Source organism: Emydura macquarii, unplaced genomic scaffold, assembly GCF_026122565.2.
Source record: "Emydura macquarii macquarii isolate MOO-44397 ecotype Brisbane River unplaced genomic scaffold, CSIRO-AGI_Emac_v2 contig_719, whole genome shotgun sequence".
Lineage (NCBI taxonomy): Eukaryota > Metazoa > Chordata > Testudines > Chelidae > Emydura > Emydura macquarii.
The window spans coordinates 9,865,370-9,891,513 of NW_027130856.1; the positions used below are offsets into that span (position 1 = coordinate 9,865,370).

General features: G+C 37.9%; 1 protein-coding gene across 8 annotated transcripts in view; it reads right to left on the reverse strand.

Moving 5' to 3' along the window:
• ZMYND11 (zinc finger MYND-type containing 11) overlaps positions 1-26,144 on the reverse strand; it is a 135,060-nt gene that overhangs the window by 12,153 nt on the left and 96,763 nt on the right. For 5 of the 8 annotated variants that reach the window (XM_067542684.1, XM_067542683.1, XM_067542681.1 and 2 more), the window contains 10 exons: positions 22,877-22,921; positions 19,794-19,955; positions 11,533-11,610; positions 10,970-11,062; positions 9,233-9,320; positions 7,970-8,025; positions 7,043-7,120; positions 6,363-6,481; positions 3,796-4,003; positions 2,604-2,672 (listed from right to left, as the gene is read on the reverse strand). In XM_067542684.1, the coding sequence (XP_067398785.1) occupies positions 2,604-2,672; positions 3,796-4,003; positions 6,363-6,481; positions 7,043-7,120; positions 7,970-8,025; positions 9,233-9,320; positions 10,970-11,062; positions 11,533-11,610; positions 19,794-19,955; positions 22,877-22,921 (996 nt within the window). The remainder of the gene's footprint in view (positions 1-2,603; positions 2,673-3,795; positions 4,004-6,362; positions 6,482-7,042; positions 7,121-7,969; positions 8,026-9,232; positions 9,321-10,969; positions 11,063-11,532; positions 11,611-19,793; positions 19,956-22,876; positions 22,922-26,144) is intronic. The other 3 variants (XM_067542686.1, XM_067542688.1, XM_067542687.1) reach the window with 2 other exon arrangements.

Here is a 26,144-nt window from a genome sequence, read left to right on the forward strand (position 1 = left end):
CTAAAACATTTTAAACAGCTGATTACCATTTAAACTGGGGGGGAGGAGCGGCAGCTGGGCTCAGCTCAGCTCCCCTGGAGTTAGAGCTGCCCAGCTACGACTCTGTATGTGCTACGGGGGAGCCGCAGCTAGGCAGCTCTTTCTTGGCAGTGATGAGTCAAGCCGAGCCCAGCATAGCTCCCCCCCCAATGTGTTTAACCGTTTAAACATTCTAAAAATAGAATTTATTAAACTAATTTTTACATCCCTAACATCTGCTAACAAGGTGGCGTGTTTCAGGCAAACTATGTCAGGATGTTAAAAACCTCTTCCAGTACAGCCGTGATACTGCCTAGTTTCCCCACCACCGTGTAGACCCCCTTTTGCATTCGGATATTATTACTGATTATTATTGTATTACTGTAGCTCCTAGGAGAGATCTTTTTAAGGAGGTTTCTTCTATTTGACATCTAATGTCCTCTCACATCAAGTGAATATAGGACATACTTTGCCTCATATTTCAGCAAAGCTATAAAAAGAATCATACACTGATACTAATGCATGTTTCAAGATGGTTTAATTTTTCACTATGAATAAAACATTGAGGGCACTGGCCTAAGTTTTTCATACAGTTCTACTTTATTTCCTTAAAACGTAGGTGGTCACGGTAATATCCTGCCTTGTTCATTCTAAGGTACATTTTAAATATTGCAACAATATATATTTATACATAATTTTTAAATATTATATAAATCACATACAAGAACATCTAACCCTTTTGCCAGTTAGGACCAGTTTTTTAAAAACAATTCTGCAACACAAAAAGCAGAAGAAAAATAAGCAAGAACAAGTTTTCCAGTTCTAAGTGCTGGGCCTGGATGTCCTCTCACTTATACTGGAATAAATCAGTAATACTTCAATATAACTGTGTAGTGTTACTCCCATATAGAGTCAACGCAAGTGAAAGGACAGCCAGGCCCATAAATTCAAATGTCATTGGCACAAGATCTGGGCACATTCAAAGAGAGAAGGAAATCAGTCTGCCTAAGCTACAAACCGTGGCTGCCCTTCTTTTTCATTTAGAGTTGAGGCCCACTACATGTCCCAGAATACAATGTTCCAACTGGCATCACCTAAACTAGACTGAAGCATTGTATGCTGTAACCTGTAGTTTCTGTGATCCCTCTCTCTACATTGAAGCAAAGGTGGGCTGCTCTCTGTTCAATTGTGCCCGTTAGATCCAACCTTCAGGCTCCTCTCAAGTGGACAAAACTTGGTGACCCACACGATTATAGGAAGAGATGATAGTGACCTTTATACTGAGACTGCCTAACATCTTCCTTGAGAAACTCTAACATCTTCACTGTTTACAGTAGGCCTCAGAAATTTGGCTGGGAGATAGTCTTTAAGCTTGAGAAGTGTCTTTTCTTTGTCCCAAAAATTCAGTTTAGTTGAGTTGTTTTAGACTATTAGAAATCACCATTTTCTTTTCCCACTTGCATTTCCACAGGATTATTTTGGCAGGCTGCCAAAATGAGCTGGATCCAAACTGCTGCCAAAGTCACAGCAGCAGAAGCAGCTGCAGCATACACTACACTGGAAACCCCTGGGACTGTGGAGAAACTGCAGAAGCAGATGACACATTCCCCTACCTAGAACATGTGATCCATCCTCCACTCTGGTGGCACGACACAGGGCAGGAGCTCATCTCCCAAGGGAGGAGAGAGACAGCTAGGCCAGGCTCTCCTGGACCATTCTCTGAACCCAGCAGCTCATCCCCATTCTGGGACGACAGCCTTCTCCTGCTGCCAGCTAATGCAGCTAGTTCTGCAGCTCATGTACTGGTAGCAGTCTGAGCTGAAGTGTCAGGGTTTGAACCCCGCTGAAGAGTAAGTTAGGGGTGTTTTTACAGTTATACATAACAGATTTCCTTTTTTAAAAAACAAAACAAAACAAAAAACAACTAAGAAGTCACATAAAAACTACATTAAAGGAATATTATTAAGAATGCAAAGTAATGTACTCGGTGTTAGGAAATGCCAGATTTATGACTGCCAGTGCCACTGCCTCCTTGTATGTGTCTATTACGATAATCTTTAACTACATGATCACATACTTTTTTTCCTGCCTCCTTCAATGCAGTTGGATGTATGAGGGGGCAGAATTAAGTTCTATGGACAACCATAAAACTTGCATTGCTAACTTTTGAGTCCTTGACTTAGCAACCTAAATAATGTTCTTCTAACGGTTTTTTAAAAACGTAATATATTATTAAAATTCAGCCTAGCTTGCCACTCCTAAAGAAACTGTTATCATTGGGATGTTGATTTACTAGTGATGGAGATTTTAACCTGTAATGATACTATCAGACTATTACTGGTGGCTAAGCATGTGAAGAGAAAGATCTTACACAGATACCTGGTGAGGAGTGCCAGTACAAAACCTTAAGATAAACATCTCATTATAATCTTCAGCAAAGACGATTGCTCTGCTGACATTCATACTTTGTAGCATAAAACAAGTAAAATGTGACAGAATATAAGGGATGTCTATCATAATTCTGAAAACGTTTTTCTTTTGGCTGTTTTGCTTAATTGACAGATATATCACGTGAGGCTACTTACTTCCTTTTTGGGTTCCACACTTTGATTACGACGTCCTTTCTTTGCTCTTGGTTCCTGAGTAACCTTCAGCTGTCAACATTATTAAAGAATATTGAATAATTCCAAATGCTGGGAAATACTAATTCTCAGCTGCCAACATAAATAGCATTCTTTGTAAAATGCATGAGATACCTAGAGTATGAAAGGCAACATACAAAGCCAAATTCGATTCCAAAATGAGGCATATGTATAGTCAGATATACTTTCTCAATGAGTGCTAATGATCTCACAACTGAGGAGCAGTGGAATGAGTAGAATCCAGGGATGGGTTATGTATTCTCTAACAAATAATAATTATTTATTCCATTTATACTATTTATGTAACTTTTCATCGGTCTGCACAGGCATACGGGTTCTTCATTCTGGAACAAGGCTCCAATCCGGCATCAGGATTCACTGGTGTGATAGTAATATTTTTGTTTTTAGGAAAACAAACATTTTTCTGTTTGTTTTTTTACATTAGAAATTCAAGTCCTGTCTAGCCTGGAAAACTCACTGATCTCATACAAAGTGTAATTAAACTTTGACATTGTTGAGGTCAAGAATTTAGCAAGATTCAAAACGGAACTGTTCATTTATATACATAACAAGACTAATCAGAGTTATAATTCATATCTAATAATCCAGGACGGGATGTAGGTGGTTCTTCGTGCAGTAGTGTTCTTACACCTTCCTCTGGAGCATCTGATACTTTCAATGTCAAAGATAGGACAATGAACAAGATGGAACTCGGGACTGCTCCAGTAAGGCAATGTCTGTGTTCCTATGTGGGGAGAACTAGTGAAATGGTGACATCACAAGAGTCAACAGAGTGAAAGTTGAGCAGTTGTGGGGAGAAGAGATTTTTCAGAAGGACAATTTAAACTCTTTGTTTTCATTAACATTTATTTAACTTTAAGAACCTTTGCTCATTCAATCAAAGTGTTAAAGTTCCCAATAAACATCCCTAAGGTCATCCAGCAAAACCTGGGGAGATAACTTTACATTCCTGGTATTTCTACAGTATTTTAAAAAAAAGTAATCTGCCTTCTATTCTCATCATAAAGAAGTAAACAGGGCACAAATTTAAAAGTAACTTTTAAGAATTCCATTGCAGGTAAGCTTTCCGTCCTTTAACACATTGCAGTAGTTGCTGCATTGCAGTGGTACTCACCTGCTCATTGCTGGTGGAAGAGATACTGGACTCTGCCTCCTCCTCACCTTTATCTTCATTCTTAGACTTCCAGAATCTCCCATCACGGAGGAAACGCTGGTGCAGCTCCAGTTCATCACATGCTTTCTTCCAGCCCATGCTGCGCTTCACGTGCAACCGATGGATATTAACTGTGATATCTTGAATGTTTTCTGATGGGATCCAAGCCCTTTTAAATACAAATTAAAGACACATTCAGAAAGCGGAAGGGGAAGAGAGCGTTATACATTTTAAAAAGATTTAGGACGAGATGTTCCAATTAATTTTGTGTTGGGCTAACTTTGCTCCTACTAAAGTTCAATGGGAGCAGAATTAAGCCAATACTCAATTCTTTTGAAAATCCCCATTCTCAGTTCCCATGGAGGTGCTGTATTAGCAGTCCTGGAGACAGAGTTTCCACATTTTAAATCCGTATTTGGACAACTAACTCAAAGTGGCCAGTTTTTCAGAGGGGCTGAGCATCTTCAGCTCCCATTGACTTCAGTGGGATTTGTAGGTATTTTTGAAAAATCAGGCCATTTATATTTAAATGCACAACTATGATTTTAGGAGCCTAATTGTAGGCACTCAGGTTTGAAAAGTGTGGATGAAGTCATTTAATGTGTCACAAAACAGGTATAGTACAGGCAGTTGGTGTGCAAACTCCCCCTCTTGCCTGGCCAATGCCCTTGATGAGGACATGGCGTGACCATGACCAGTATTCACTCTCTATTCCAATTCAGTCCTTAGCCTATCTGTTGAAACTGTCAAAATGACGGCCAACTTTATGTCTCTTGTATTGATGGTTTTTGTGATTTGGACACCTATCTATCAAGAACGGAACCAAGAACACCAGATCCTTTTGCATAAATCACTGAACAGCCATCAGACAGTAATTACTTTTTGTCACGCTGTTCTGGACTAGATTCCTGCCAGTGACTTAGAGATCTGAAAGATTCCTCAGCTTCTAAAGCTGAGATTTTCAGTGGGGCCTCAGAGAGTTAAGATGGCCAGGTCCCAGTCAAAGTCAATAGGAACTGGCTGCTTAGCTCCTTTAAGCCCCTTTGAAAGTTCCCAGCCTAAATCATGCTGTCAAGGGTAGACAGAAATATAACAAATTATAACTCTTGACATTCTGAAAGTATATACAAAGGTGCATTAAAGAGAATCAGTCACTGCAGTACAAATCTACATATTGACGTGAATATAGCGGTAAATTAAATACCTGGGGCTAGATCATCAACTGGTGGAAACATGCATAACTCCACTGAAGTCAATGGAGTTACACTGATTTACACCAGCTGAGAATTTAAAGTCCGTCACTATAACAAACAGATGACACTACAATACATGGATTTTCCTCTTTACTGCACTATATGTTTATGTGCAGGGTTTCAGGTGTTTTTTGTCAAACTATTTAATAAGATAACACAACACTTGTGTGAAGCTGTGTGAGCCTGATGCCAAAACTACAAATGAAATGATTCTTTACTTAGGTATGAAGTGTTATCAAAGTTTATGATTTCAGTATAAGTCATTCCCTGATTTAAAAGCAAGAAAGAGATCTTATTCACTTATCTTTCCTAGAAAATCTCGTTAAGAAGTCATATAATAAGCATTTGTGGCGAGGCTGGAGACAGTTGTTTTAAGACATATTCTATTCTATTATTTCCTAGATAAATCAAGTGAAAATATACATAGTAACTGTTAAATTAAAAAGCAACTTTAATAAACACCTTTGAAAAAAACAGCTGTAAAAGTCTCCAGTCTCCCTCATAATGCACTGAAATGCAACACTTTGTTAGAAATGAGCCAAAATGTAAAATATTGCCTCACCTGCACAGTTATATACACAGTTATGCTGCAAAAGCAGCAGTGCTGTGCATATTCTGCACAGCAGCAACAGCTACGTTAATTGCACTTGAACAAAAGTGCTCTTTTCTTATATGATCTCACAGAGTAGCCATACCCAAATGTTACCTAAATGAACAAAGCAAATCCCTGAAGCCCACAGGTGAAGCTTCTATGTTAAAAGAATTATTTCACTGAAGCTACAAATGTCTGAAAATATGGGGTCCACACAGGCAGTGTTGACACAATACTAACAACTAACAATAATATTGAAACACTTTGTAATGTATTACATCCCTGAAATGTAAACACGGGATGCATCTTGTCGGCTAAGAACATGTGCAAAGTTAGCAGTTCAGACATCTGAAATACATCTCAGTTAATGTGTGTTTAGCTTGTGTATAATGTCTTTATTACAGACTGCTGTGGTTGTGAAGAGTCATGTGCATAGGAATTAATTTGCTTTTATACTTTCAACAGTAGAAAACATCCCTACGGCAATTCTGAAAATGGAATTTTCTATGAGTCACTCGACAGTTTCTTACACTGGACTTTGAACTTTCTGAAGTAATTATGGCAAAGTTAGCACTATCTGTAAGGTGGGTGACTAGTTCAGCAATGATTTACAATATAATTGCATGGGGTAAACTTGTTTGAGACATGTCTATAACAAGCAGCACACATGGTTAACAAATTACCTTTGGTGGTGATGCCCAAAAAAGCGAACATCAACCTGATTGTCCTCTTTCTGCATGACTTTGGCTGGCCAAAACCCAAAACCTTTCATTTTGGCCCAAACCAACTCATGATTAGGTATCTGGAAAAAAAAAGTGTTTTATTTATTATTGGGTTTGAAGTGATACATTCAGTCATCCCACAAATATTAAGTTTAGTGTGACACCATGCTAGTATCTGAAGAACATGGTTGCTTTTTATGTCGTGTGCTCTTTTCCATTCTTATCTTCCTACAATACACAGTATTTCTATGCTAGACATAATGCTTGGATCAAAGACATGAAGAAAGACAAATTCTGAAAACTGTGTAACTATCTACTGTGCACAGAAATCCTAAGCACTTCAAAAACTAAATTTGTCTTCATAGCTTTATCCAGAAACAGAGCCTTAACGCCTGTAAATTCCTTATTTCTAATGAAACTGCCCAATAACCAAGTTTATTACACATATTCTAATTGCTTTGGATTTTAGTTAGTGTTTTGCTTGTAAAAAACATCAGAGATGCAGAGATTGAAGTGTACATTTGAAAAAAAAGCTTATTCTGCTTATTTGAAGCAGAATATCCAGTAAATTAATAACACCAGAACGACAAGTATTTATTTTTAAAATAGCAAGTAAATAAAAATGTGTGTCAGAAACATACACAAGGGTAGCAGAACCAATTGTCAGGACGTGCATTTGACAGATAGAAACAGTTCTTGCAAAGCTGCAGTTCATCCAGCTGAAAAACAAAAACAAGTAAATCAGCCCATGGGACACTCTCATTGTGACATTGCTATTAACTGTTAAGTAGTAAGATTTTTAAGGCTTTATGTTCAGCTAATTTTGTGGAATCATTTCAATTTTAGTTATATTCACAAAAATAGAGGCAAGTTGAGAGTGGCAGAAAGGCTGGCCTTAACACAGAAACATTTTTTCCTTTTTTACAAAAATAATGGTAATAGAACTTTAATTGATTTTTAAAGATTATACAATGTATGAGGACAATTAGTATATTTAAAACACACACTGAAAGCACTGAAATCAGTTGACTATAAAGGCCAAGCAACCCCAACACCTGTCCCAAACACCACTTTCCTGTCTCCTTTGATATTTCAATTGTCCATCTTGGAAATCAGTCAGAATTTGGCTTCAGGTTTGAATTAAACCAGATAAGACTGACCATTTCTGGTCTAAACATGTGTTAATATATTATACGGGGAAATCAGAAGTGAAGTTTTAGTTTCCAATCCATTTATGAATCAGATGCCTTCCTAACAGTTACGAAGAACTGTTAGGAAGTGAGCAAAGGAATATGATAATAAATTGCAATCAAGTTGTTCTGTGTGTGAGAGAGAGATAAAACCCTGGCTATGCAGAACAAAAGGAAAAGGAATTAGGAATTTACTGTGACAAAGTTTAATTTGGGAAAGTTAATAATACATATTCCACATTATTCCCTTGCTTTTAGAGACAACTTAGAGGAAGAAAAAATCGTACTTTCAGAAACTGATATGACACTATTTTAAAATTAAATGGTTTCATCTGTACCAAATCATCTCTGTCATCTCAGTTACCAGATACTACTTACCTCATGGCATGTGTCTTTGTAAAGCATCCTAGCTATATCAGCTTGTTCACTGTCCGCTGGAAATTAAAAATAAATAAAAACCACAATATGAGAGCACTGCTCAAAGGTTTGCAATAGCTGTCATAATGCTATGCTTTATAAAAAAATCTCATTCACTATCTTAATCTTAGCTAACATGTCTCCTATTAAATTTCTAACCATGTACTCTATTTCTCTGCCTTACCACCCCCATGATGTCCATCTGTGTATAAAAATATTACTGGGGACTTTTAAACTAGCTAACATGGCAACTAAGGACCGCCATTGACAATTAATTTAGATGTTTCACTTTCTTTTAAAAACATTAATGCCCAGCCCATATGCTGCAATTGTTCTTTTCTAAGGCATCCTTGCAGAAACACTGTCGTAATCACAAATGTATTATCTCTTAGAGGATTACAGCATGCAGTTTATATGGGTCAATTCCAGAAGCTGCTCCTTGTGGTGCTTTTACTTCCAATTACATTGTCTCACTGCATCAAATATTCTCTCAACACATTACGACTTTTCCACTACTACAAATTGGATGCCTGTATTAAACACAATACTTAATTCCCTGATAATTCATATTCTCAAAGGTATTCAAGCTCCTAATTTCCTTTGAAATCATTGGGAGTTATGTGCCAACCTTTGTGAATCTCGGACTTAACCCTTAGAGCTCTTTGGATCAGCAAATATATCCTCAGTAAATTGTACCAAGGTCAAATATACATGCCCTGACACTGCACCTGGCATGTGACCTGTTCTGGAGCAATTCTTTCTTAACTTCTTCAGAAGATGTCCCCCCTATAGTTATGGCCATTTGAAAACTGTATGCATTTTGAAAATGGCCAGAGACTAAACAAGTAGCCAGCGCTGCTCCCCCTGGCGATGCTGTTTATGGAGCTGCTCTGGGATCCCCATCCTCAAATTCTGCTGCTTCCCCTTACAGCTTCCTAGGCTGAGGCAGGAATAGATTGATAAGGGATTAGAGATGCTCCCACTGAGAGGGCCAGCTGCAGAAGATGGTACCAGGTGTAGGGGAAGGGTGGGTCCCACTGCAGAAATGAATACTAACACAGCCCATCCTTTTAGTAGCCACAGACTCTCCCGGTGGCCTCACCCTTTCTTAATTAGCTGGTCCCCAAGTCTCATCCAAAGTGGTCAGTTTCCTACGAGTAAAAGCTCCTGAGATCTATTTCCTGAATCAAATTAATGGCAAAAACATTAAATTTAGTACTCTACCTCCATAAAAAATCACTGTGTTGTGTAGAAGCAGCTGAGCATCTGCTTTGAACTCCTCATAACTCCTGTATTTTCCTTCATTTACTTTCTGCACAAAGCAAAATATGGAACTATGAAAACTACTGGTGGAGTGACTTGTTCGTATTATGCACACAAGGTCATACAATAATATGTATTAGGCAGACAAGGTCAGTTATTGACGTTGCTATAGCTCCAGTACTAATAATTCTACCATGGTTAGTCTGTGGCAACCTATCTGTCCATACCTCAGTAGACCCAGTACTTGTCCAGTTCTCAAATACCAAGAGGTGCTTTAAAATTAACTTAATTACAGGGGGAATTTTTCTCAGTTATAACATGTAAAACTGGAGTAATCCCATTCTCTGTCATGGTGTGTATCAGAATAGAATATAGCCCACAGCATTTGCTCAAAGCTTTGCTCCTTGAGCAACAGTGCTTTTTGCATCTTAGTTTCAATTCAGCATTTCATCTTAGTTTCAATTCAGTGTTGAGCTCCCATATACATTTTAAGGCCTTCATGTTGCAGCCACTGTTTTCTCTTTGGATTAACTTTCAAAGCCCATAACTTTAAACCATAACAGAGGCTTGCATTGAGTCACATAGTGCATTCTTCTAGTCCTGCCCAAACTGAGCATGCTATGGCCTTCTCCACACCAGTAAAACATTCTTATCTGTGCAACCACTAGTTGCACTGTCCTTGTGATAACACCTATGAGAATTCTAGTTTAGACAAAGCTTTATTGGTTTCTGGCATTTTTACCAATGTCAACCAAACCTGTTCTGAGCAAATCTAGATGACATGGTGGTAAAAATGCCCAAACAACCTACTCTGGCAATTTCTACAGTTACCACCTCTGAAAGAGTGCAACTAGAGGTCGTTTCCACAAAAAATGTTAAGGCAGACATAGCTTGTGCATGTGTGACTTCATGTTTCAGGCAACACGAAATTCTATTTTATAATACTAAAAATCAGGAACACCTACATCCACAACTAAATATCAATAAATAGCACAACATATCATATCATTTTAGATGCAATAGTCAGTAAGATATTCATCTTTGCAAATGTAGCCCCCAACTCCTTTGATTTAATAAATCATGGATTGAACCTCTTTAGAGAGAAAGGATTATATATTAACCAGTATTTTAATTTTTGAAGAAATTAACATAAAAAGTGTTTCAAGTCATTCTTGCTTTTTGTGATCAACCAAAATGTTTGCCATTTTATGGATCTTCATGATGTTTGGAAATCAGATGTCTGTACACTGTTCTAACAAGAAAAAAATGGAATATTTGGTCAAACATGTTCGTATGGCTTGTTTCATAGTCGTTTTACCTATTGGCCAGATTTTCAAATTTAGATGCCTAATTTAGCCACCCATATCTATCTTTAGGCACCTAAATAAATAGCCTGATTTTTCAGAGGTGCTGAACACCCACAACTCCCATTAAAATCAATGAAAACTGAGAATGCTCTGGACCTCTAGAAATCAGGCCCCATTTTTAAGTGCTGCTATAAGGATTTGGGTGCCTAGCTTTAGTCACCCAAGTTTGAAATGTCTGACTATTATGCTTAATGCTAGACAGAAGCCGTAGGAGAGATGAGCATAAAATGAATTAAATAACAAGGCTTTGTACCTAGGTTCATAAGATTTTGGCTTCACTTAAAGACAGAACAAAATTTCCTTTAGGAAATCAGAAAGTATGTGACTGTACCTCTTGTATAGCAGGAACATCGACAGCTGAGTGCACCAGCCTCCTATACATCGGGTGCTTGTTGTCTTTCCCCTTCTTGTTTAGATCGATAGCCTGAAAGGACCAAGAGACAGTATGAAAATAACTAACATGAAGTGAAATAATTCTAAGTACTTCATATAGAGAACAGGGGGCCATACAATTGTATGCCAGAGGAACGGGGAGAAGGGAAAAAGATGTTTCACCTTGATTTTTTGTCTCTGTAAAATCTGAAGAAAGTTCATTCCACAGGAGCTGTTGGCACCTGGCACAGGCTATTCCAGACAGAAATATGAATAAACTGCATACTGGGCCATGGGCTGTACACGTTGAAACACATAAACCACTCCACAGGAGGATATGTAAAGAAGGAATGGCTCTTTGTGTGCCCTGCTCCCTTACACATTTATGCATGGGGTGACTATAATATGCCCATAACTGAATATAACATATTTAAAAAGGGGACATTAGAAACACTTCCCAACCCACTACTACCTCTCTACTCAAACTATCACCTTGGAAAAACACCACTCTTTCAGACTCACCCGCTCCTTCATACGAGAGACAATGAATCGCAGGTATGTGCTCATCTCTTGCTTGCTTGTGTTTTTCTTCTTAATGCTCTGTTTAAAAAAAAAAAAAAAAAAGAAAAAAAGAGTCAACTATTTTTTTAAAGATCTGACTTAAAAAAAACCCCACACCAGCAACTTTCTGTATTACAAAGAATTTTAAAAAGGTAAATTTGCCTCAGATTAAATCTTAGAATGAGTTAAGGAAAATCTTGTCTTCAAAATTGGTAGCACTAATGCACAGGAGTTACAGTCAAAGCACATGATGATAAATGAATTATGTACTTTGCTGAGGACTTCAGTTAGAGAAGAATTATGTGCTTTATTTCCATTTAGCATGTGCTCTTAATGCCCCGTCAAATCCTCTCACCCAAGAAGTGCAGAATTACTTTGTCTTAATAAAATGAAGTAATAAAGAAAGGCTAGGAACAGAGTAAAATTACAATGTATTATTTAATGGTCAATTTATTTGCTAGGTAATACTATCTACTGGAAGACAGGAAGAAAGCTTAAAAAAAAAAAACCTCTGCCAGCAACAAATGATACGCTTTCCAAGGAAGCAGATACTGTTTAGGATGAGTTAAAGTATAGTATTGACTGTCTTAGTAAAAACTCTGGAACACACAGAGGCTGTTGATTTTTGTGGTACAGCTGCCGTGGAATCTAATCCAGATTCCAGAACACAAATTGTCCATTTCTCATTAGGAGCACATGCTTCAGATTTTAGTCACCCCCTTCTTGGGCTACCTAGGGAGACATACCTCTGCTCATCTCATCAGTCCAGACTAATGGGAAACGTTACTGAAGGAGACTGCACACTAAGGGAAACAGGTTTGCTGTAATCCATCTTGGGATCACAACAGTTGCTAGTGGTTCAGTACAGCTGTGAGTAAAGTGCTATCTCCTCTTTGCTCTTTTTCCTGCTTACTGTGGGTCTTCCACAATTGAAGTGCAGTTCTGCACTGAAAAGAGACTGCAAAAGCAGCAACATGGGACTCCGTGTTTATCATCACTCAGTGATTTCCACATGCTCACTTTACAAGCAAAAATGATTTTTTTTGGTTTTGTTTTCCCCTAACTCCCAGCCTTGAATACTCAGCCTTGTGACTGAGTGTCAGGCTGAGTTCTAACCTTCTCGTGCATCTCACTGTCACCACTATGAAGATTTTACAGACTAAATTTGGCTCTACGTTACATCTCTGTAACCTCCAGGTTTTCAAATGCTGACTGCAGTGACACCTGTGCAAACCATGGTCTTTTATAAGGTTTGCAAAGGTGCAACTGATTGGAACTTGGCAAATAATACTTTTGTGATGCAGAAAAAGGAACGGAATACAATTCACGCCTTCTTAGCTAGGTTGGCTCTGCAAAAGCTAACCAGTAAAAATTTATAAAATCATATTTCTCTCACTACAGTATTCAGGGATGACTGAACATACAGAAGGAGCAGATCTGCTGAGAACAGATGTAGCACTTTTACATATTTTTTATAATTACACTTTCAAGGCCAAAACCTTGCACTTTAAGGTTAAAAAAAAAGAGTATTTGATTGAATCTCATTTTGCCTTTACTCCCTCTGAAAGGTGTTGTCAGTCAACTATAGGCTAGTCTGTTATGGCAAGTGCATAGCCTGCTCTTCTCAGGACTTATACAACGGCCATTATATCTTTCTTAAAGTAAAGTTGGATACAGTACGCCAGATGAAAGAATGCATACAATTGTTTAACCAGATGGATATTCTTACAGAATTGGGCTCATATCTTTATAATACATCTCAGCACCCTAAACACTTATACTTTTAATTGCTGCTGCATACTAAATATACATCTTTATTGTACTATCCATATCAACACTTAAGTCTTTTCTTCACACAAGGCTGCAAATATGGGACGAAATTCACCACTGTGCAGAGGGCCAGCTCAAAGGCCCGTCTAGTACTCATGTCATACCTAAGCCCTATGTTCAGGGCTTAAGTGGTACACAGGCCTTTTTTCTAGCCTCTGTTTGAGGGTGAATTTCATCTTTAGAGCTCAACTGCATTTATTTTTGTCAATGTGTATTATCTTACATAGCTCCATGTTCAGTTTTACTTGCTATGAGGCTGCCCAATCTGTTTAAATCCATATCACTTGCTGTCTTGCATAAAACATAACATTTCTACTGAATGGAAACCTAAATGAGCATTAAAAGGAAACTGTGAACTAGCTGCTGTCATTTTAAGGTTTCAAATAAGTAACAGAGTGCAATGCGTGTTTTTGCTAATGACACAGTGTTTTAACAGATTGAAACTAGTTAGGACACAATAAAATTCACTTGTATAGCCTGATTGCTCTATATTTCCCTTCCTGACATAGTCTTGAATTCATCATGCGCTGAAAATATCCCAAAATTAACATGAATATTTTTTTCATGAATTGGTGGGCAAGACAGATTTATAAAGCGAATATATAAGATAAATGGGTTATAGTCTTATACCTAAGGATTTAATAAAAGATAGATATTTGGCATTGCTGTTAATCACAAGTGGTGATGAAAACTACAGTACCATAATTAACTAGCCAGTTTGGCCAGGTTCTGTCCACTTCTCCCCAATTCCCTACATTGGTGCATTTTAGGAAAAATCTTATTTGCAGTTTTGACTTCTAAAAAAATCTCAGAAGTAATGAATTTAAGTAATGAAAGCTGAGGAGCCAGCAGAATGTGTTTTTTACTGCTGTGTTAGTTTCCTGACTGTAGAACTTTCAATCACCTTTTTTTACGAACCAAATTATAATCAAGCCTTTTCTTTTACTTTTCCACAAAGATCTGCCCTCTATCAGGTATTTGCTGCTCATGCTCAGTTTGGAAGCCATGTGGTAAAATGTGTCACTGAAAGTCTTCCTATCATTTAAAAAAGCTATTACGTATTCTTGTACGCAAAATCAGTACTTCTAAATACTCAAAATATTTTTAAAGAAGTCAAACTCAAGCTACTTAAAGCAAGAGGATGGATAACGTTAGATCTGGAGCTTGTTTCTCAGTCATACTGAAACTCAATTACACTGCTCTGGCAGTGAAAAGGGGCTTAAAGTAGGAGTAAATTATAACTACATCCACTTTAAGGACCCTTTCACACAGATAGCATGGTATAAAGGGGAGTCAGTGTAAATGAGAATCAGGCCTAGCGCTCTTCTAATTTCTCATTTTTGGGGTGATAAAACAATATGAATTTGTGTACTTTTGAAGTTGGAAGAGCCAGGCAAGTGCAGTGAGGCAGTACTCTGTATAAGCCTTCCCACATCTCTGCTAATGCAACTCTTTCCTGCCTGGCAACAGCCCTTCTGTACCAAGCTTCCCATGAGCAGGTTATCATGTCTGATCCAACTTCCACTGAAGTCCAGAGGGAGTCCCTACATTGACTTCATTTTGAGTTGGATCAAGCCCTCGGTCATGCCAATTTATGAAGTTATTTTGCTGCCATGCCACATTGCGTTGTGATCCCATTAGACTATAAAGAGTTGGCTTTGTTGGTGTGTATGTATACAGTGCATAGATATGTATGTGGGAAGGATCTAGTACTGGCAGCTACAAGAGTAGAAGATGCATGTGCTTTGGGAGCTGAAGGAACAAGTTCTAGCCTGGCTCCTTGCTTGTGTGTCCATGATTTATAAGTACCTAAGTCACTTTTAAACATGGGACTTGGAGTGTTTAAAAAATGCTGCCCTTTAATCTATAAATAATTTATATTTGTGAAATGCTTTGGGACCCTTTATAGTGAAGATTTAAGATCTGATGTGAGTACGGAATATGGCAGGGGGCTGGGAATCAGGGCTCCTGAGATCTCTTTCCTGCTCTGCCACCGATTTGGCAAGTCCCTTAACTCTGTATTATACTTGCCCAGTGTTGTCTCCGATTGTGTTGCCTCCAAACCCCACTTGTCCAATCATTCCAACCCCCATGTACAGAATGTCTTCCAGACCCTGTCGGCTAGGCAGTTACCTTTTACACTAATGAGACCTCTTCTCTTCCACGATGTCCACAATCAATGAATGAATAATATTCTCTATTTTCATCTTTCATCACTCTTATTTTATATTAAACAAAATAATCTTGTGTGACCACCACAATCTGCACAAATCAAACCTGAGTAATTGAGTTATTACACTGCTAGAACCCTCATCCTTCTATGCCTCTTACTTTCTGGACATACTATGTCTAAAATGTAGATTGGTAACAGTGGGGATGCTGTCTTTCTATATATTCCATGAAGTGCTTCACACTACTGAGCCCTAGAAAAAGTTAACCAAATTACAGAATATAAATCACCCTAGTATTTAGTATCTTAACCTCTCTGTGCTCATTACCTCTCTATAAAGATGCTTACCTACTTCATTGGACTGCTGCAAGTCTTAATTGGAAAGCTCTTGGATGAAAGATGCAAATTATTATGATGAGATGAATAAGAATGCACTCGGATCTAGTTGAGGCCAAATCTAGCCAGGTCAAATCTAACCCCAGGTGTTTGCATGTGTGACATTTTACTTAATACCTTGAATCATCCTGTCTTTCCATCTTCTCTTTGTTTCTTAAGAAAATCTTAAAAAGACATGATCACAGTTGGTAACACTCAAAAGTTGACCTATTTTTTGTCTTCTATTTAGGAAGTCCATGTAATCTTTGCATGCATCTATTTTTCCAAAACAAACAATTCAGTACTTTTTCTGGTATTATTTTCTTTTTAGTTCACCTGATAGGTGCCAAGTTATCAGCAGTGGAAAATTAAATTCTTCCTTTTATCTATCCACCAGGAAGCAACATCACTGCAACCTTCCCATGTCCCCCACTGACTCACCAATATGCCTTAACCCTGTGCTGGAAGGACCATTTTGATACAGGTGAAAGGCTCATGTGATCTTCACACACATCTGTTGTGACCTATCTACCGAAAACTGGGCTGAGAGCACCAACATAAACAATGATTAGTCAGTAGTCAATGACAATTTCCAGTCACCACCAACCTGGGTTGGATTTGAACCTGTGCCTGACTCTATACCCTTTTACCAATGCTGAAAGCTATGCAGTATTATCCCAAATGTTCACATTGGTCCTTTAAAAACAGAAGAGCCAGAAGCTTAGCACTTGATGGAAAAAAACCAAATGCCAGAGCCAAGCTTCCAAGGAACTGTTATAAACATTGTGGAGGGAAAATATTTTAAAATTATGAAAAATCCTTGACAGTGTCCTTTGTAAAATGTTTCTGGAGTAAGCGGGTGGGCAAAATAAAGCTGCACTGGCTGAGTGAACTACCACGCCCAGCAACTGTGTGATGAACAGTCCAAAGACTCAGTGACCTGGGCAGCATTACATGGGAAACCTCTACATAAGAATGAAGTGTTCTTAGATTATTTCTCAACACACTTTCCCTTCACCTTTTATAAAGAGCTGTGAGATCCTTGGATGTGAAAGATATTGTGTGCTGGTATTAGAGTAAAATATTATCAGACATGCATATCTTTTTGTACCCGCTAATATTTTTCTTGACTATATACATTTACTGCTGGCAATGCAAAATGCCCTTTCACAAGATAGTTAAGCTCTGTTATGTCTTTTGGAAATCAGCCAGGACACTCGAAACTATTATGATTTTGAGGATTCTCTCTCTCTCCGTTTTAAAATTAAATTAGAATAGAGAATCACCTGCTGGAGATGGCTGTAAAACACAGAACAGCCGCCAAACCTGTGGTCAGGTGTGAGGAACCGGACAGCAATTCAAGCTCCCTCTTACCTCCAGAGTCTGCAGAGGACCCACTAGTCCTCTGCTGCAGAATTGAGGTGGGTGGGAAGTGAGTCTGGTTAACCAGAAAGCAAGCAGGCAAGCAAGCAATGGTGTTGGGGGAGGGGGTAGTGGGATCCGCATTACAAATGGATAGTCAACCTGTGCCAGTGAGTGAGCTGCAGGATCTCTGGGTCAGAAAATGAATGAATCACAAAGGCCAATAAACGTGTTCTCTGGGAGACGAAAAATGGACCACTATGCACAAGTGTACAGCATACATGGAAGGGAGGATGAGTTTCACAATATTTTCTTGAAGGCAAATGTTTGTTTAATATCATCAGCATAAACTAATGGATTTCAAGATTCCAGGATAAAAGTAATATTAATCTCAAAACTGGCTGCCCCATCTATTTGAATATATTGGATAGTGAACCAGATCCTTTGATGTGACAGAGCTCATATCACAGCATCTGAAAGGGGGAAGAAGGTGGCTTTAAGTCATTTTTGTACTCTCCTGGCCCCCAGCTATAACTTAAAGCAAACTCAGAGCTGGAGTGGAGTTCAGGATTTGGACTAGTATGTCTAATTTTAACTGCATCTGGGAGTTATGTAAGTTTCTGTTATGTGCATCAACAGTGATTTACAAGACCTATTTAAAAATTCCAAGGATTGTAGAATGGCTCTGGGTTGCATTTCCCTAAGTGGTGAAATTAAATGCTCAGTAGTGCAGAATATACAGTCCTCTACAGGCAAATGGCATTTTGGGGATACACTTTGTATGTTCATATGGAAAGTATTAACATGCTTTTATCTTTTATTACTCTTACCCATCTTTCCCTGCCTCTCTTTCCATTCCACTCCTTTATTTATGCTGCCTTGGTTACCTTACACTTCCTGAAGTTCTTGGTTTGCCCTGACTCAATGAATCAGAAACTGTTGCTTTTTTTACAATTAGCATCCACATGACTGTCAAGTCAGAAATAAGAGAAATGTGCTTGACTTTTAAAAGAAGCAACCCCAGTAACTATGTGGTCTCCAACAGCTTCTCTGCAGCACAAAGAGAGTGGCCACCCACATCCCTGGCTGCTGAGACAATCTCAGGGCTGGCTCACTGTATAAGATCTGGTTCTAAACCTACGTCTAGGGAATCTAATCTTGCTTTCAACATTCCAAGGCGAGAGAGTAACTAGCAATGTCTTACTGCACCAGTTGTTCCTCTTTTAAGAATTCAGATATAGTTTTCCTTCCACTTAATTAAGGCTCAGAACATGCCCTTTACGCCCCACTCCTGGAGCATATGCAGGAATACAAACGGTGAGTGGATGCATCTGGCTGATTCAAGGCCAGGTGCCAGTGAACAACAGCATGATTTGAATGTTTAGTTTTGCCTAATGGAATGTAGAAAACATTTTTGGTCATTCTTGCAGTGCACATAAAAAACTACTCTCCTTCCACCATGCTCACAAGGACAAAACCTTTAAAAAGAAAAGTAATATGTAGAGGCTCTGGGTGAAATCCTGGCTCTACTGAAGCCAATGGGAACACTCTTGCTGACTTCAATAGAGCCAGGATTTCATCCCATATTTTTGGAAGCTGCCTCTGATTTTTATAAAGTATAATTTTATTCCAATAAAGTAAAAGCCTTAATAACATGATCATTAAACTGCAAACATATCACATTATGGTACAGAAAAATACACTACATTTAAAATGACCATGAATAAAATAAAAAAATGCTTTTTATTTTATACACTTTTATTTTTATACACTCATGATAAAGATTTCCATAATATACTGCAATCACACATTACACTCAGACATACACACTTTTCTATACACACTCCAACACAGTATACTGTATGCATTCCTATAAATAAATAAAAGTTAATGGGAAAAAATGAATAAATAGAATTATGAAAGCTACCTAAATACCTACCTGACTATTCCATTTGGTCTTTACCAAAAGATATAGTTTTCATTTCCATTCCCTCTTCCCACAGATCATATATCAACAACAGCAGAAGCTACTTCAGGATCTGATATAAGTGGACAGGGTGCAATTCAAAATATTTAATGGGCACAAAAGAGGTAGTACTGAAGATATAGAAGTTCTGTCTAAATACAGTGAAACCTTCCTATAAATATGAATTATATACTTCACTGCAAGATGCTTATACAGAATTAATTAACTTCTTAGTGCTGAAAACCACAGTACCAAGTAGCATTCAGAAATACCAGAAAGGCTTATAGTGAGGAAGCATTGTATTTGTTTTAGTATTATACCAACTTCCTGGAGTCTTCAAAAAAGTAGTCATCTATATACACAGTATGTTGGAATCTTTGTACAGATACATTATGGATGTATCGTTTCGATAGTCAATACTTAATCCATTAACCTGGCCAGACTATCTGTGCCACCTTAATGAAACTATTAATGAATATCAACCTTCTAATCAGCACATTAAAGCTCATAGGTACTCACCCTGCAAACTGGGCACTGCCAGTGACTACTGCTGTCTCTAAGCCTGAACTCATCAGACAAACACTTGGAATGATACACACGAAAACACAGGTCACATATCAACACCTCTCCAGGCAAATGGCATTCAAAACAATACCAGTCATGATTTTCTGTTTCCCAGTCCTACAAAAAATACAAAATAATTTGGCATGATATTGTCATTATCTGCAGCAACTAAGAACAAAATTGATACTTCTTAAAGTCCAGCAGCAGTTAGACATTATAAACATTTAAAGAAGTGTACTGTACCTCATTTGTGTTTAAAAACCAGTAATAAAAACCTACATTCTGAAGAGCTACATTAATGTAACACGCTATAACTTAAACATTATATGAATGCTAGGCTTTATTTCTTTTAATGTCTGGTTACTAACACAAACCCCAAAATGAGCTACATCCCAAACTATTTATTAAAAATATCCACAATAATTTTTTTTTTTTTCTGTTCTAGTCTTGATATAACCTATTAAACTTTTATTTAAGATACTTAACTGTTAGACTATCCAAACAAACATTTGTGCTTAGCACTGCACCATAACAAATCGCAGATCAGTGTTCTCTTTTCCCTTTCCATGGATGTGGTGTATTTTCTAACATTAATTACTGAAGTGTGGTGCCTTACGCTATTAGAAATTACAAGTTTTCAGTTCTAAAGTGTGAATTACCAAGAATGAATAAAATGATGAACCTATTAGTTAAATAAAATTTTCTGATGAGCCATCCCTATACAATTCAGAAAGAAAAAAAAGTTTTATCTGCAGTGCTGGACATTACTAGGATTATTTCTGGAGTACTGCCTGGAATATAAAGAATATGATTCTACTGATATACAGATGTGCTTTGATACATTATTCATTGAAAATTTAGCCTCAACTGCTGAATTCTGACCTCTGATACATGTGTGTAACCCTCACTGAAGTCAATGAGAGCACCATGCATGTGACTGGAGGCAAATTTAGCCCTAGGAGTCTACAATACTAAACTACAGACAGAATTTCCAGTGATCACTATTAAATGTTTACATTTGCCAATGTTATCTGAAGTGCCACAGTTTTCCCTATACTTAGAAAAGAAAATAACTTCCAAAGCACAGATAGTACTCGGATTCCTTTTAATGGCAAACACTGCACTTTTCAATTGATTTTCATTTCTTTGAAGGAATTACTCTGATCAAATTATTTTAAACCTCATCTTGTGGAGGTGGTCCTAGTATTTCCCATCAACTGCTGGAAAAGATGTTCTCACCACATCTAGTCCGACCAAGGCTGGTCCAGAATCCTGAGAATCCCCACTCCATTTTTCCATGCCTGGAAACTACTGCCACTTTACTCCTTGCATGTGAGTGACCTCCTCCAACACAGTACCTCCATTGTTGCTAAGTAAGAAATGCTTATACAGCAAGTGGCAGTCACCATTTCCTTGTCCCTGAAGAGTAACTGTATTGTCTCCATGACACACCTGAGCAGAAAACACCTTTGGACGCAATGGTTATCCCAAACCCAGGTCTCCTACACCCCAGAATACATAGTATTAATGCCAATATAACAGGACAATAGTTTTTTTAACCTTCACCAAATTCTCTTTGAACTCAGAACCTTGGGGATGAAAATATTAATATGCTGTCCATATCTGTTGCTCAGGATGTAATAAGACTATCTTTTTTATTCACTGGATCTAATTTTGAAAATTAGTGGACCTCAGCTCTGATAAACTAGATTTTGTTACAACGTCTACATACAGTACACTCACTTTACCAAGCCCCTCCAAGCAAAGTACAATAGCAATATACGTCAGAGTTCTTTCTTCAGAATAGTTTAGATACAACTAAAATATATGAATAGCTGTATTTGATTTGCTACTGCACTAACAAACTGATATCAAGATGAAACATCTTGGGTTCATTTCCCATTTACTATAATACTATTCCTCTTTATGTAACTTTGCAGAACTTCAGCCATAGCAAGAAGGCCAACTAAGAAAGAGAGAGAATTAGCTTTTTGATCAAAGATTTGCTAAATAAAAATCAAGATGACTCAAGGCCATTTGCTGTGGCTACTGATGGGAAGGTACTTTACCATATGATTAGGCAGTTCACAATTTTGTAATGATTATTCAAAGATACTCTAGTATATTCCAGATGTGCCACTTATGTGGAAATGTATTGGCAGTTGGATGCAGGGTTTTATGACCATGGTCAAATACATTTGCTGGGAAGAAAAAGGATATAGCCAAGCCAAAAATCATGTATGACCTTAAAATAAAACTGCAGCAGATAGTAGCATTCCTACTATAGGGTTTTGAAAACAAATTTCAGCGTACTTCTCATCCTTTTCATGGAAGGTAATTTCAGTTAACTGAAGTACGTAAGGTGCATGTATATATATATATATATATATATAAAATAAAGCTCATTTTTATGCACAGTATTCATTATCTTAAGCATAAATAAGTAAATAAAAGGCAAAATGGTCCTGTGTGAAAACTACACTATTGGGTTCAACCTCAACTTACAGAAATAAATTCTCCTCCTTCACAGCAGTGAAGGCTCATTGTCTTCAGTTGGTTTGTATGGCAGTGAATGGAAGCAGAATCTGGCCCCCAACATATTTCTCTTGCAGGAAACTAGAATTATTTAAATAAAGTCTGACTGCCAGTGTTCTTGTGACAACACCTTCAAGTTCTTAAAATAGAGCCAAGAACAAACACAGCTAAGTCTGCATTTACAAAGTATACCACCAGGTGTCATCACCCACTCCGAAAATGACTGATTAAAGGGGTCACCATTGCAACTACACAGCTTGAAGTTTAACACGTGAGTAACCACTTCCAGCTGCCGAGAAAAAAAAAAAAAAAAAACTATAAGTACACAGTGTTGGCTAAACTCAGATCTGGAAGTGATAAGGATGATAATGGTGTGATAAATAAAATAACTCTAAAAATAAGATGCAGTAATCTAAACTATCCTAATGGAAGATAGAAATGTAGAAGAAAATAACAAAAAAAAAGAACATAATTCAAGACCACATAGTGCAAAAGTTGTTCACCTTGTTATTTGCTGTTGTCCGGGAGAAAGGCTGCATACTGTAGGCCTTTCAAAATAAAAAAACAAAACATCTTGGTATCTATACTGTAATCCATCTGATTATCAGGATATACACAGTCTAGAAGGAATTCAAACATGGTGATGGGGAAATCATATAGTCACTTCTACCATCTGTTTACATACATTTCTTCCAACAAATTTTTCATACTATCTTATCTAATAGCATTTTCATCACATTTTAGTGTGCTACCAGAAACTGTCCCATGCACTTACATTATTTTAGGGGGAAAAAAACCCCAAAACAAAACAAAAAACCCCCAAACCCAGCAGCATGGAATCTCTGACATCTCCAAGAATGTTAGAGGGAATAAAATGCTCACTCAGATATGAAAACTGAAGGGGCATGGGGAAAAACAAGCATGTCACATCATATAATTTACTGTACTGGTGTCAATTCTTTGGCAAATTAGAGAAGTGCCTTATTTACTGTGTATTAGCAGTAGTTGTATTATCACTTTACAAATAACATTCACAGTTCTTTTGATCTACTTATGAAAGACAAGGTGATACAAATTCATGGGGACCATTTGGAATGAACCAGAACTCCACGGCAAGGACACAATTTGCCAAGATTTTTTTTCTTATGAGTAGCAAGGGAATCTCCTGGGTCATTGCACTAATAGAAAAAGGGAATCCCCATTCAGCAGCTGCCCCCCTGCTCAAGTTCACTAGTTCACTGGCACCCACTGACTGAACACAGACCCCCAAGAGGGAACTGATTTGGCAGCAAAGTTACATAGCTTTGATATGGCAGAAAGCTCATTTTATTCAGCTCTTCATGGACTTGTAGACACCTGCATTACCAGGGCAGCAAATGATTGTTTTGCAGGCCATATTTAATAGGCAAAGATTATATTATGCTAGGCAGAATTAGATGGGATGGTGTGGTGTTCTGTTACTCTCGCACTGATATTTTATATTCAAATTATTTGAATACATCTTAAAGGTGACTTTGCAGTGAAGTCAACAGGAGCTAAGGTTCCTCGGCACCTTAAAGGGAGGCAATCCTAGCAAGATGCAGGGTTTGGCACACGGGATGACCAGTGGGTGGATTCACTTTCATGTGAACTCTCTTACATAGGCCTTGGTGTCTTTCTTAATGCAAATATATAAATGTACACCTGAACCCCAGAAAAATAACATGGATCAAAAAAAGTCAGGCTATCCAGAACATTTGACATTTTAAATGTAGATAAACCCAAGGGACCAGAATGAGTCAGCATGCCTTAGCCTTTTCTATTGAATAAAGTATACATTTGTTGTCATGGTCAGAATAACTTTCAGTGTATAAAGAAAATGTTCATTATAAGGCAAATGTACATGGGAGAGAAATGCTTGCTCATTACGAAAGGATATTTATTTAGTTATAAGTGAAATAGGTAATCTGTAATTTGGATAATGTGTCAATCTCTGGTAGAATTAACATACCTTTAAGTAGGAGATGTGTAGTATATACTGAAAGTAAAATTAACAGTAACCAGACATCACTATTGTAACTATTAGGCCACTTCCATATATTAGTGAGCCAAGAGAAAAAGCGGCCATAATTACAACAAACTGTGTATGAAACAAAATAGTGAATTAATACAAAAGGCACAGACCTAGTATTTGGCCATAATCACTCTGGTACTAAGCTTTTAGATGAAGCTGTAATAAGAAAACAATGTGCGGTTACCCCATTCTGCGGAGATTTTTGTTGAAAGGGGTCACCTCTCCTTCACACAATCAGTATATTTTATTAACATTGGTAATTTCTTACCTGTTAATTTGATTTCCCCAAGTCCTTTAATGTTAACCCAGACAGCAGGTACAAGTGATTCAATCAGCAAATAGAGAGAAGAAGAAAAAAAAAGAAAAAACAAATCTCTAATGATGAAACTTCCCTATAAAGGGACCCTGCTGGTTGATCCTGCTCTGTCATAGATGTCCCAAGCCATACAAATTATTGCTACCCCTGTTGACCCAAGTGGTTAGTGTAACTGAAGTATCTTGCTGACTGTTTCCATTATGAGGAGATGATGATGGTGTCAGGTATTTGATGATGGAATCAGGTATTTCTTTGGTGCAATCCTGTTTGTTTAAAAAGAATGTACATAAGATCCTGTTTCCCTAAACACAAAAGGAATCAAACAACAGGAGACAGTTTCTTTGCTTGCAGTTCCAAGCTTCTTTCCATCCAGCACTCTACCTAAAGCTCTGTCACACAGCTTTTCTTCTGGGTCACGCTACAAGTGCTTCTCTCGCTGTCTCTGGAGATTCCTTGCTGCCGTCTTTGTGTGCTTCTATGGTGTTTCTGCTGCTTTCCTCATACACACAGCTGCTTCAAACAATACCCATTCAGCCCTCAGTCAAACCCCTCCAACCACATAGTTCAGATTTCTGACTGGCCTTCCATGTGGCCTAAGTTTTGGGTGGTAGCTCCTATTGTTTAAAATATCTATTACATAAAGGAGTTTAACCGCTTTTTATATTTATCCTGAATCAAGGGCAGCCATTCAAGGGCACTCCAGCTTTAGTGAGGTTTCACCCAGCCTCCAGCATAATATTATGTTAAGATACATCACTCTCAGAAATGTATGGAGTCCCAGCTCCACAAACAGAGTAAAAACAAAGTAGGGCGTCTGGACTGGCACAAAGGAAGAAACCAAGATGCACATCTTCCGAACAAGTACATAAATAACTGAGCCATGTAACAGTCATTAATGTCAACCGAAGTCACATGGTTACATCCTCATGTATCAGTTTGAAAAATCTATTCTCAAATCAACAAGTAACTATCATTTTCCAAAGTCCCTCTAAACTAGCACAGAGACCCCAGGGGACACTGGAACTTCAACACCAGACTGCAACTCCAGGACAGAGACAGTGGATATCAATTTTCAAGAAAAAATGAGAAACACTAACAAATTACAACATGCAGGATCAACCTACTAAAAGCAGTTTCCAAAGCCGAAAGAAGCAGATGCTCAGGAAGATGTCTTACACAGTTTTACAGAGAAAACACCTACTCGCTCAGCCTAAGGGGTCTAGAACGATTCATGATAGAAGGAAGAACTTCCAGCAGTGTGTGCTTCCTTTACACAATCTCAAGTCCAACATGGCACTGAAACTTCAGAGGCTGTTGAATTTTTCCTAAAATTTCTTCAGATATATACACATAGCTGATTATGTGCAGGCACTTTCTTTACTGTGTTGTGGGAATGGACACA